At 47.2% G+C, this 12,416-nt stretch overlaps 1 protein-coding gene across 1 annotated transcript in view; it reads left to right on the forward strand.

Annotated features, from left to right (window-relative positions):
- The window catches only part of LOC140388000 (uncharacterized), a 48,368-nt gene extending 36,356 nt beyond the window's left edge, over positions 1 to 12,012 (forward strand). Inside the window, exon 3 of the mRNA XM_072471452.1 lies at positions 11,276 to 12,012. Within this exon, the coding sequence (XP_072327553.1) occupies positions 11,276 to 11,987 (712 nt within the window). The 3' untranslated portion in view covers positions 11,988 to 12,012. The remainder of the gene's footprint in view (positions 1 to 11,275) is intronic.
- Positions 12,013 to 12,416: the final 404 nt, after the last annotated feature.

Raw genomic sequence — 12,416 nt, forward strand, 5'->3', positions numbered from 1 at the left:
TGAGGTACAGACGAACCAACACGGTTGCGATTGGTACAACGCAGTTTTATTCCAACTAACTATTTACACGTCTGACTTGGTACTCAGCACGTTGTGACTGTGTGAGTGTCTTGCTATCAGGTCCTGTCATAATGAGGTGCTGTCTCCAGATGGACTGGCCAGGAAGTGTCGTGTTTCTTGTCTTATACTGTGTCTGCTCTTGTCTGTGATTGGCTGTCATGTTATGTGTGCTAATTGGTCTGTTGGTCTGTCTATCATTATGTATGTGTTATGATGTATGTTTGAATATCATGACATTGGTCACATCCCCCTGGTCGAAGGTGCGCGTGGACCTGTTCCATGCGCTTGGCAGGGACTACATCATCATCATCGACTACTTTTCCAGCTATCCTGAGATCATACGCCTGCATGACACCACATCATCGGCTGTTATCCGGGCCTGTAAGGAGACCTTTGCTCACCACGGCATTCTGCTCACCGTGATGTCAGACAATGGCCCCTGCTTCGTGAGTCAGGAATGGTCTTCCTTCGCTAGAGCATACAACTTTGCACACGTGACATCCAGACCCCTGCACCCTCAGTCAAATGGCAAAGCAGAGAAGGGCGTCCACATTGTAAAAAGGCTCCTCTGCAAGGCTGCTGATGCAGGATCTGACTTCTGCCTCGCCTTGCTGGCCTATCGCTCGGCCCCACTGTCCACGGGCCTATCGCCGGCCCAACTGCTTATGGGTCGCACCCTCAGGACCACTGTGCTGTCCATTCACGTCCCAGACCTCGACCATGCTCCGGTACTTCGGTGGATGCAACAAGAGCGTGAGCAACACAAGGCGGCTAATGATGCTCAGGCGACTGATCTTCCTACCCTGGTGCCTGGAGATCATGTCCGCATACATCTTCCGGAGGGTGGTTGGTCGTCAACCGCTGATAGTCTTAGACAGATAGCTCTCCGCTCATTCCTGGTTCGTTTGCCTGATGGCTCCATTCACCGCCACAATCGGCGTGCCCTTCGTCTGGTTCCACGCTCGCTATGAAATTCTGCACCGATGCCACACCCTCCTGTTGTCCCTGACATGGACTTTGTTGAGCTTCCGGATACCTGTCTCCTCCTCACTCGACCATGGCCCGGCCCATTCCTCAGCCGGTGGATCCTGAACCACCCTTGAGGCGGTCAACCCGAATTTGTCGCCCACCCCAAAGACTTGATTTATAAACCTTGCACTATTGGACGCACTGACTTGTTCTGCCGCACTGTTTAAGAGTTTTTCATCATTTGTTAATAGCATTTGTTTCGTTCTTGGTGTAACATAGTTAGTTTCCGCACCTGGCACCTTCCCGTGTATATAGTATAGCCACATTTACATATTGATGTAAATAATGCACACACATGATCAGACACACTCACTACACTTTATTTATTCTCATGTAGGCACATATTCTTTGCGAAAAGGTGGGATGTCATGATATACATCAGCATATCATGGTGCAATCACAAACACACTGACACACTGATGGACATACAGTAGGACCAACCAGCATACACAACATCGCAGCCAATCACCAGTGAGAGCACACGCACTATAAAGACAGGGAACACCAGAGTTCCCGGCCCTTCTAGCAGCAGCCAGCTCAGACCACAGATCTCACAGCCTGCATCTCAGACATTCACCATGTGCTGAGTGCCTCACCTACATAGTGATAGGACAGGGTCCACAGATAAGCTGGTAATGCACGTACCCAAGTTTGCAATATGTTATTACAGTTGAGTTGTTAATAAAATAGAGTTACACCATCTCCAGCCGTGTTGACCTGTTTGTAGACCAGAACACCCAACACGACCGAAAGATTACAAAGTTCTGTTTACACATGTGGTTGCACGGGTGCACTACAATTGTTAATATTCTTATACTTCTGCAAATAGATTACACTCGCAATTTAATAAGGCCTGATGTGTTTAATTGCGATTTATAGTCGCAAAACCTGAGCGTCACTACCCCCTCCACCTTCATTGGAATACCCCAGGCTGGGTAGATGTTGCCTGGAATCATGGATGTGCAGGGAGGCAAGAATCTTTGCTAGGGCCCATGTGAACCATGTGTAAGAATCCTCTTGTGCACACTAAGCCTCTGAGCCGTTGCTCTTCACGTGCTCACCTGCTTAAACACATTTGCATTGTTAGTACTGTGTGGTGAGATGCCCCTTCAGTTGTCCAGCTGAGGTGCCTGCTGTCCCGCTCATCCTGATGATCCAACCCGATGCATCATTTTGAGATCTCCACCTCGAGGCTCTCTATAGCTGCAAGCGGCCATAATGCGTGTGATTTTTCAAGTGGAGACCAACACCTTCCAAACTCTTCTCCGCCCACCCTATCATTACCACTCACCCTCATTATGTGACCTTTGACCTTCTCACAGTCACTCTCCTCCATTACTCTCCATCCCATGCAGGTAAATGCCCACCTTTTCCGTGACAATAGACATATCCCGCTTCATCCTGTTGATCCTCAGAATCCGGTTTTACTTCTGTGGCCCCTTCAACAAACCTCAGCATCTCTTCACTCATCATCACCGGAACCTCGCACTCGCACCCCATTGGTTCCCACTGCCCACAATAGGCCTCACATGCTATCAAGAATTATTTCAGTGTGCCCCCCAGGAATCACCAGTTGATATGACGGACCAATCCCTCTGAACACCTTTCACCATTTCACCCCATTCCCGTTCATACCTGCACACCCAACCTCACTGTCATTGCATTCTGCCACAATCATCCCCACCTACCTGCTCCATAAATCACTTCACCCATTCAACGGAACCGCAGCATCTCGCTCCGCACCTACCAACCACCGAAGTCGGTCTGCAAATTTATGAAAAGCCATGTCGAGAAAATTCCACAGTGCAGTGTGAAGATCGACATCCTGGAATCTCCTGCAGTGTGAAGATCGACATCCTGGAATCTTCTGCAGTGTGAAGATCGACATCCTGGAATCTCCTGCAGTGTGAAGATCGACATCCTGGAATCTACTGCAGTGTGAAGATCCACATCCTGGAATCTCCTGCAGTGTGAAGATCCACATCCTGGAATCTCGTGCAGTGTGAAGATCCACATCCTGGAATCTCGTGCAGTGTGAAGATCCACATCCCTGAATCTCCTGCAGTGTGAAGATCCACATCCTGGAATCTCCTGCAGTGTGAATATCCACATCCTGGAATCTCCTGCAGTGTGAAGATCCACATCCTGGAATCTCCTGCAGTGTGAAGATCCACATCCTGGAATCTCCTGCAGTGTGCAGATCCACATCCTGGAATCTCCTGCAGTGTGAAGATCCACATCCTGAATCTCCTGCAGTGTGAAGATCCACATCCTGGAATCTCCTGCAGTGTGAAGATCCACATCCTGGAATCTCCTGCAGTGTGAAGATCCACATCCTGGAATCTCCTGCAGTGTGAAGATCCACATCCCTGAATCTCCCGTAGTGTGAAGATCCACATCTTTGAATCTCCTGCAGTGTGAAGATCCACATCCTGGAATGTCCTGCAGTGTGAAGATCCACATCCTGGAATCTCCTACAGTGTGAAGATCCACATCCCTGAATCTTCTGCAGTGCGAAGATCCACATCCTGGAATCTCCTGCAGTGTGAAGATCCACATCCTGGAATCTCCTGCAGTGTGAAGTTCCACATCCTGGAATCTCCTGCAGTGTGAAGATCCACATCCTGGAATCTCCTGCAGTGTGAAGATCCACATCACTGAATCTCCTGCAGTGTGAAGAACCACATCCAGGAATCTCCTGCAGTGTGAAGATCCACATCCTGGAATCTCCTGCAGTGTGAAGATCCACATCCTGGAATCTCCTGCAGTGTGAAGATCCACATCCTGGAATCTCCTGCAGTGTGAAGATCCACATCCCTGAATCTCCTGCAGTGTGAAGATCCACATCCTGGAATCTCCTGCAGTGTGAAGATCCACATCCTGGAATCTCCTGCAGTGTGAAGATCCACATCCCTGAATCTCCCGTAGTGTGAAGATCCACATCTTGGAATCTCCTGCAGTGTGAAGATCCACATCCTGGAATGTCCTGCAGTGTGAAGATCCACATCCTGGAATCTCCTACAGTGTGAAGATCCACATCCTGGAATCTCCTGCAGTGTGAAGATCCACATCCTGGAATCTCCTGCAGTGTGAAGTTCCACATCCTGGAATCTCCTGCAGTGTGAAGATCCACATCCTGGAATCTCCTGCAGTGTGAAGATCCACATCCTGGAATCCCCTGCAGTGTGAAAATGCACATCCTGGAATCTCCTGCAGTATGAAGATTCACATCCTGGAATCTCCTGCAGTGTGAAGATCCACATCCTGGAATCCCCTGCAGTGTGAAAATGCACATCCTGGAATCTCCTGCAGTGTGAAGATCGACATCCTGGAATCTCCTGCAGTATGAAGATCCACATCCTGGAATCTCCTGCAGTGTGAAGATCCACATCCTGGAATCTCCTGCAGTGTGAAGATCCACATCCTGGAATCTCATGCAGTGTGAAGATCCACATCCTGGAATCTCCTGCAGTGTGAAGATCCACATCCTGGAATCTCCTGCAGTGTGAAGATCGACATCCTGGAATCTCCTGCAGTGTGAAGATCCACAACCTGGAATCTCCTGCAGTGTGAAGATCCACATCCTGGAATCTCGTGCAGTGTGAAGATCCACATCCCTGAATCTCCTGCAGTGTGAAGATCCACATCCTGGAATCTCCTGCAGTGTGAAGATCCACATCCTGGAATCTCCTGCAGTGTGAAGATCCACATCCTGGAATCTCCTGCAGTGTGAAGATCCACATCCTGGAATCTCCTGCAGTGTGAAGATCCACATCCCTGAATCTCCTGCAGTGTGAAGATCCACATCCTGGAATCTCCTGCAGTGTGAAGATCCACATCCTGGAATCTCCTGCAGTGTGAAGATCCACATCCTGGAATCTCCTGCAGTGTGAAGATCCACATCCTGGAATCTCCTGCAGTGTGAAGATCCACATCCCTGAATCTCCTGCAGTGTGAAGATCCACATCCTGGAATCTCCTGCAGTGTGAAGATCCACATCCCTGAATCTCCCGTAGTGTGAAGATCCACATCTTGGAATCTCCTGCAGTGTGAAGATCCACATCCTGGAATCTCCTGCAGTGTGAATATCCACATCCTGGAATCTCCTGCAGTGTGAAGATCCACATTCCGGAATCTCCTACAGTGTGAAGATCCACATCCCTGAATCTCCTGCAGTGTGAAGATCCACATCCTGGAATCTCCTGCAGTGTGAAGATCCACATTCCGGAATCTCCTACAGTGTGAAGATCCACATCCCTGAATCTCCTGCAGTGTGAAGATCCACATCCTGGAATCTCCTGCAGTGTGAAGATCCACATCCTGGAATCTCCTGCAGTGTGAAGTTCCACATCCTGGAATCTCCTGCAGTGTGAAGATCCACATCCTGGAATCTCCTGCAGTGTGAAGATCCACATCCTGGAATCCCCTGCAGTGTGAAAATGCACATCCTGGAATCTCCTGCAGTATGAAGATTCACATCCTGGAATCTCCTGCAGTGTGAAGATCCACATCCTAGAATCTCCTACAGTGTGAAGATCCGCATCCTGGAATCTCCTGCAGTGTGAAGATCAACATCCCTGAATCTCCTGCAGTGTGAAGATCCACATCCTGGAATCTCCTGCAGTGTGAAGATCCACATCCCTGAATCTCCTGCAGTGTGAAGATCCACATCCTGGAATCTCCTGCAGTGTGAAGATCCACATCCTGGAATCCCCTGCAGTGTGAAAATGCACATCCTGGAATCTCCTGCAGTATGAAGATTCACATCCTGGAATCTCCTGCAGTGTGAAGATCCACATCCTAGAATCTCCTACAGTGTGAAGATCCGCATCCTGGAATCTCCTGCAGTGTGAAGATCCACATCCTGGAATCTCCTGCAGTGTGAAGATTCACATCCTGGAATCTCCTGCAGTGTGAAGATCAACATCCTGGAATCTCCTGCAGTGTGAAGATCCACATCCTGGAATCTCCTGCAGTGTGAAGATCCACATCCTGGAATCTCCTGCAGTGTGAAGATCCACATCCTGGAATCTCCTACAGTGTGAAGATCCACATCCCTGAATCTCCTGCAGTGTGAAGATCCACATCCTGGAATCTCCTGCAGTGTGAAGATCCACATCCTGGAATCTCCTGCAGTGTGAAGATCCACATCCTGGAATCTCCTGCAGTGTGAAGATCCACATCCTGGAATCTCCTGCAGTGTGAAGTTCCACATCCTGGTATCTCCTGCAGTGCGAAGATCCACATCCCTGAATCTCCTGCAGTGTGAAGATCCACATCCTGAAATCTCCTGCAGTGTGAAGATCCACATCCTGGAATCTCCTGGATTCATCCTGATCCAACTGCGAAATCAGAATTAGACTGATTATGAACAGGAGGATGGGGAACAACGGGCCCTCAATGTAGAACTGGAAAATGACCGCGCATTGATTGTTCCCCTCTTCTTATCGTCTGATTAGTCTGGTCACTCGCAGTTGGCACAGAAAGACAGCCTCGACGAAATCACAGGTCAGTCTGGGGATTAGCATTTTAATTGATGGGATTTCATATTGTTGATTCGGCTTGGGTTAGGGTTTTGGGTTGATGTGACATCTTGAATGATGGTTAAATTCCAAGTATAAGTGTTTTTAAGGCTGATGTGACTTCAGCAGTGAAGGTTCAGTCTATTATATGGGTAGAGAGGCTGATGGGACTTCAGTAGTGAAGGTTCAGTCCAGAATAACTGTTTTTAAATCTGAAGATGGTTCAACTCCATGTGTGAGTTCTGATTCGGCTTGGGTTAGGTTATGGGTTGATGAGACATTTGAAATTGAAGATGGTTCAACTCTATGTGTGAGTGTTTTAAATATATAGTTGTTTAAGCTAAACTTGTACCCTTGGACTGTGGTGGCGAAAAACGCAGTTCCGAGGACTAGTTGAGATTGTGGGGAATGCTGCATATTGGTTGAAGCAGAAGTCTCTCAAAGGGTTAACAGCAGCAGGCAAAATCAAAAGACAGACAGTGCTTCTCACTCAGGCTTTGAGATAACAGCAGCAGCCTGTAGTGTAATCGGATACCTTTCCTTTGAGTCAGTGAACACCAGCAAAGTTACGTTTTGAATTAATTAAAGGAAACCAGTGGGTTTCTCCACCTCTTTGATAAAAATTATTATTTTCGAAAGCAATTGATTGAAATTGCCAGAATCTTAAGTTTTACTTACTTGAAATAATGTTTATCTCATTTTATCAGGAGATTAATAGAAACTTAAAGGAGGTCACGGACAGCATTTTAAAAACGTGTAAATCTGGAGCTGATAGTTGATTTTGCCAACATTTATGTGAATGTTAAAGAGAAAAAAAAAACTTGTTAAAAGGAAAATTGTTAAGATAAAGAAATAATTAAGTTGTAAATGTTATACAAGTTTGTGTTAAGCAAATCGTAAATTTAGTTCTGAGTTGAGATCAGAGCTAAGCTTGCAAGTTGCAGTAATTCAATTTGAATTTTCAAACATTTTTAAGTTTTAAAAAAAAGCGCAAGTAGAGACAGGAAAGACGCGGGTCAAACAAGAGATCAGCTACGTAGTTCAATGGCTGGCCTATAATTGACAGGAAAAGAAAAATTCAATAATTTGGAAAAGTCATTAAAAGTTCCGTCTGCACCTGTAGCATGGTCTGCACTCATTCCAGAACCACCAGAGTATAATAATATATACCCAGTCATTGCTCCCCAGATTCCAAATATGCCAGTAACTCAAGCCCTTTTGGGTGATAGTGTGGCTCCTGATTTACCAACTTCACGATCAGTAGAACAAGAGGAGCTTTGTCCCACAAGCCCAGTTAGCTCTAGGACAAGATCTCGGACAGCGAGAGAGGGACTTGACCCTCACCAGAAACAATTAAGCATATCACCTAAGTCTCTCCAAACTAAGGAGAAACCACAAGGTTCGGGAACAAAGGAAGCTGAAACAAATTCTTTTGAAGAAAAAGAACTCCCCCTAGTGACAGGGAGAGACGTTGAAGTCTTGGAACAACCAGGGAAAATAGCTAGAGTGCCCCCTGGTGACATTCGGAGACAGTTACCGATTAGGAAGATGCGAAACCCTGACGCAGTGACTGCGGGAGCGAACCCCACGATAGACGTTTACTTCCCATGGACACCCAGTGAGATGATGGCTATTATGTCTACAATCCCAGATAGAAAAAATCTCCTGCTGCCTTTGTGGATTCCTTGAGAACTACCATCTCAATTTATCAAGCTGATTCAAGGGCCCTAGTCCAGCAGATTTTAACCCCAGCAGAGTACAGCAATTATCTTAACCACCTGAATTATGCTAGTCATGCCGCACTTCAGCAGGCCTATACGTTAGACGACGATAGAAGGACACAGATCCTGAATGCGTTGAATAGCACATTTCAAAGGCCCATAAATCTTTCTGCTATCTTAGACCTAAAACCTAAGAAGATTGAAGAGCCAGAGGAATTTCTGGAGCGTTTTAATGAAATCTACCGTGGGCAGTCAGGCGACTTGCTGTATCAAAATGGTCAGAATTCCCCTCAATATTGTGCTATGTTAATGTATTGCCTACCACCTTCTGTGGTTACTGCTGTGAAATGTAATAACATGAATTGGACAGAGAACGACCCTTCCCAGATGGCAAGGGCAGTCAGATTTTATTGGAAGGAGGGTGTAGGCCAAGAAGGAGGCTCAGTTACAAAGGTTAAGACTGAGTATGTAATGAAAAAGGATGATTGGCGATCCCAACAAGCGGCAGAAATGGTAGTTTATCAGCAGGAGCCCCAATATTGTGACTTTGGGTGGGTGGATCAGCGAGGAGGAGGATACCAAACCCACCCAAAGGGACCCTCAGCTCCTTTTTATGGCCCACCGAACGCATCAACAGCTTTACAACCGCAGCCCCCTCTGAGGGGCCATTGGTCTACTGGGAGAAGAGGACGAGGCAGATATAGAGGGAGCAATGCATGTTTTAATTGCGGCCGTGCAGATCACTGGCAACAGGAATGCCCCTTTAAAAGACAGGACAGGTGTGTGAGTATCCTATTTCTGAACCTGTGACAGTCACTTACGAGAATAAGTAGGCAGAGCATCAGTTTGTAGTGACTACTGGATTGGACTGTAACTTGTTGGCCCGAGATTTACTGTGTATCTTCCAGCTACAGCTAGAGCGGAGATGAGGGGCTAGCGGTTACATCATGGAGGATGAGACAACAGTGCTATATTTCTATCACCCCCCCAGTGGTGGACATTAGACATTGAACATTCACTGCATCACGTTACCCTGGCCTATGACAGAACTGGACAAAACAGGGAGTTGGAGGACAAATACCGGCCATTAATTGGGACCGAATGGCCAGTCAAGGTTACAGCCACAGTCATGGGAAAAGAAGGTACAGCCGATTTTGTTACAATATCACCACAGTTATGGCCACAGTCAGCTTTGGTAAGCCCTCATATTACACGTCAGGTCCATGACCAGTACCATGCCAGGGATATGGGACGAATGGTCAGGAGGGCAGTGGATCATTCGGATCCAACAGAGTACGCACTTCAAGTCATGCCGGACGGCACTGCCATAAAATATTTTGAGGTCCCTGAAACAATTAACACTCGACTGCAGCATCACTGGGGACATGATGTGTTGGAATATGTCAATCCACAGGTCTGGGCGGAATACCCATCACAAGTGGGAAAGACAAATGTTACACCTATAAAGGTAATGATTAAGGATCATGTAAAGCTACCTTCCATTCGGCAATACCCCCTGAAATCCCAAGCTGCTCCGTCTATAGACAAATTAATTCAAGAGCTGTTGCAACAGGGTATTTTGGTCCCTTGCCAATCAGAATGTAACACCCCCATACTTGCTGTGCCTAAACCAGCCAAACCAGACCAGTACCGATTAGTACAGGATTTACGTTCAATCAATGCCATCGCATAGCCGTTACATGCTCTCACCCTCCAACAGGATATTACGGTGTATAACTCCCACTCGGTCATCGCACTACTGAGGCAACTGCAGACTCAGCATCTTACCGCAGCTCGTCAGAATAGGTATGAGATATACCTTTTGAACAATCCACGTCTGACATTTAAATACTGTACCACTATCAATCCAGCCTGTTTTCTTAGCGGTCCCCCTGTCAATGAGGACGCGCCTGGTCACGACTGTTTAGCCTTGATTCAGGAAACTACAACAATAAGGGACGATCGGAGTGATATTCCGTTAGAACAAGCTGACATGATTATGTATGTTGATGGCAGTGCATTAGTAAGCCCCACTGGCCGGAGACTGTCCGGTTATGCAATCATAGATCAGGATGGTCTGATTCTAGAATCGGCAGCTTTCCAGACCCCTTACTCAGCACAACAAGTCGAACTTTTTGCCCTTACCCGTGCATGTATACTTGGGGGAGATCGCCGGGTAAATATCCACACTGACTCCCGATATGCTTTCGGGGTAGTTCATGACTTCGGACAACTCTGGAAGAATAGGGGATTCCTTACCTCGGCAGGCACAGAAATATCCCACCGGGGTTTAGTTAATGACCTACTGCAGGCCCTCCTTCTGCCAGCGCAGATTTCCGTTATTAAATGCGCTGCCCACACGAATGGAACAACCCCAGTTGACGTTGGTAATGAACGAGCAGATTGTGCAGCGCGAACAGCCGCGCAAATTCAGCAAGTGATGGTGCCTAAGATGTTAAGTCAGACTAAACGATCTACTATAAATATGTCTGCTTCTGACAAGTCAATGCCAACCATCCAAGACGTCATAAGATTACAGGAGGACGCTCCTGAGAGTGATAAACAAATGTGGAAACGGTTAGGTTGTACATATGATTCTGTTTCCTCTTTATGGACCACGCCTGCACATCAGACTTGTATGTCTGATGTGCTGGCTTTATGGGTCATTGAATGTGTACACTTTGCAACTCATTGTGGGGCTCGTGGGACTAGTGATTTGTTGCTGGACACTTGGTGGCACCCTAAAATGCAGGGGTTGGCCCAAAGTATCAGTAATCGGTGTTTGATTTGTCAGCAATATAACACCGGAAAAGGTATCCCTTGTGGGATGGGGCAAACCCCGTTGCCCAGTGGTCCCTTTGAGACGCTCCAAATGGATTACATTGAGTTGGAAAGGTGTCAATGTTATAAATATGTTTTGGTCATTGTGGATGTGTTCAGCAGATGGGTCGAGGCGTATCCGACTATCGATAATAAAGCTGCTACTGTGGTTAAAGTCTTGATGCGGGAAATCATTCCCCGGTACGGTATACCAGCTCAGTTAAGTTCTGATAATGGGCCTCATTTTATTGGACAAATTAACAAGGAGTTTTGCTCCCAGTTGGGCATATGCCAGCAGTTACACTGTGCTTATAGACTGCAGGCGGCCGGGTTGGTTGAGAGACACAATCAGACCCTCAAAACTAAATTGGCTAAATTAAGAGCAGACACGGGACTGAAATGGCTTAAGTTGCTCCCCGTTGCCCTCTTCCAGCTGCGGGTTACACCTGCGGGACCGTCCCGGCTCTCTCCCGCCAAAATTCTTTATGACAAGCCTCTTAGAACTCCCTGGAGCCTGCAGGTTCGCAGACTGGTTCAGTTTCACCAGATGACTGAAGAGATGACCACGTATGTTCTAGCCCTCACGCAAGTGCTCAAGGAACTCCATGGCCAGGTCCCCGCGGCTTACCAGCCATTGCCCCCAGTACCTATCTCACTTTCAGTCCAGCCCGGTAGTTGTGTCATGGTCAAAAATTGGACTAGGAAGGGGTCGGAGCCGCGATGGGACGGGCCCTTCCAAGTTCTCCTTACCACCCCCACAGCAGTTAAAGTGGAGGGGCGAAGTGCTTGGGTCCACCTACATCACTGTAAATTGAGTCCATCTCCACTACTGTAAAAGGTTGGATACTAACCTGCCTCCCTTCTCCAGTGCTATTTTACAGGTGTGGAGCATGATGGAGTGGCTACGCACCATCTGAGTGATATTTGGCCTCACTTCGCTTGGCGTGTTATTGGCGATGGACATGGAAAAGGGGAATATTATGTATCTGTGTAGCCCCAACCAATCTACAAGGATACATCACCTATGCAAAGGTGATGTTCTTCGCTGCCCCCATATACGAGGAGATGGTATCGACTCATGGAAGGTCATCAAAGTTAAGGAGAATGCAGGAGTCATGAAGCAGTTGCACCGGTCCCAGCGATGGGAAGGGAACATTATATGGACATTGCCTTGTTTTTGGAATACATGTAAATTCGATTTTGAATGTGTTAAGAGTGGTGCAATAAAGGTAACATCAGGCTGTCAGAAGAGCGTAGGAAGAGG

Source organism: Scyliorhinus torazame, chromosome 2 (assembly GCF_047496885.1).
Source record: "Scyliorhinus torazame isolate Kashiwa2021f chromosome 2, sScyTor2.1, whole genome shotgun sequence".
In the NCBI taxonomy this organism is placed as follows: Eukaryota; Metazoa; Chordata; class Chondrichthyes; order Carcharhiniformes; family Scyliorhinidae; genus Scyliorhinus; species Scyliorhinus torazame.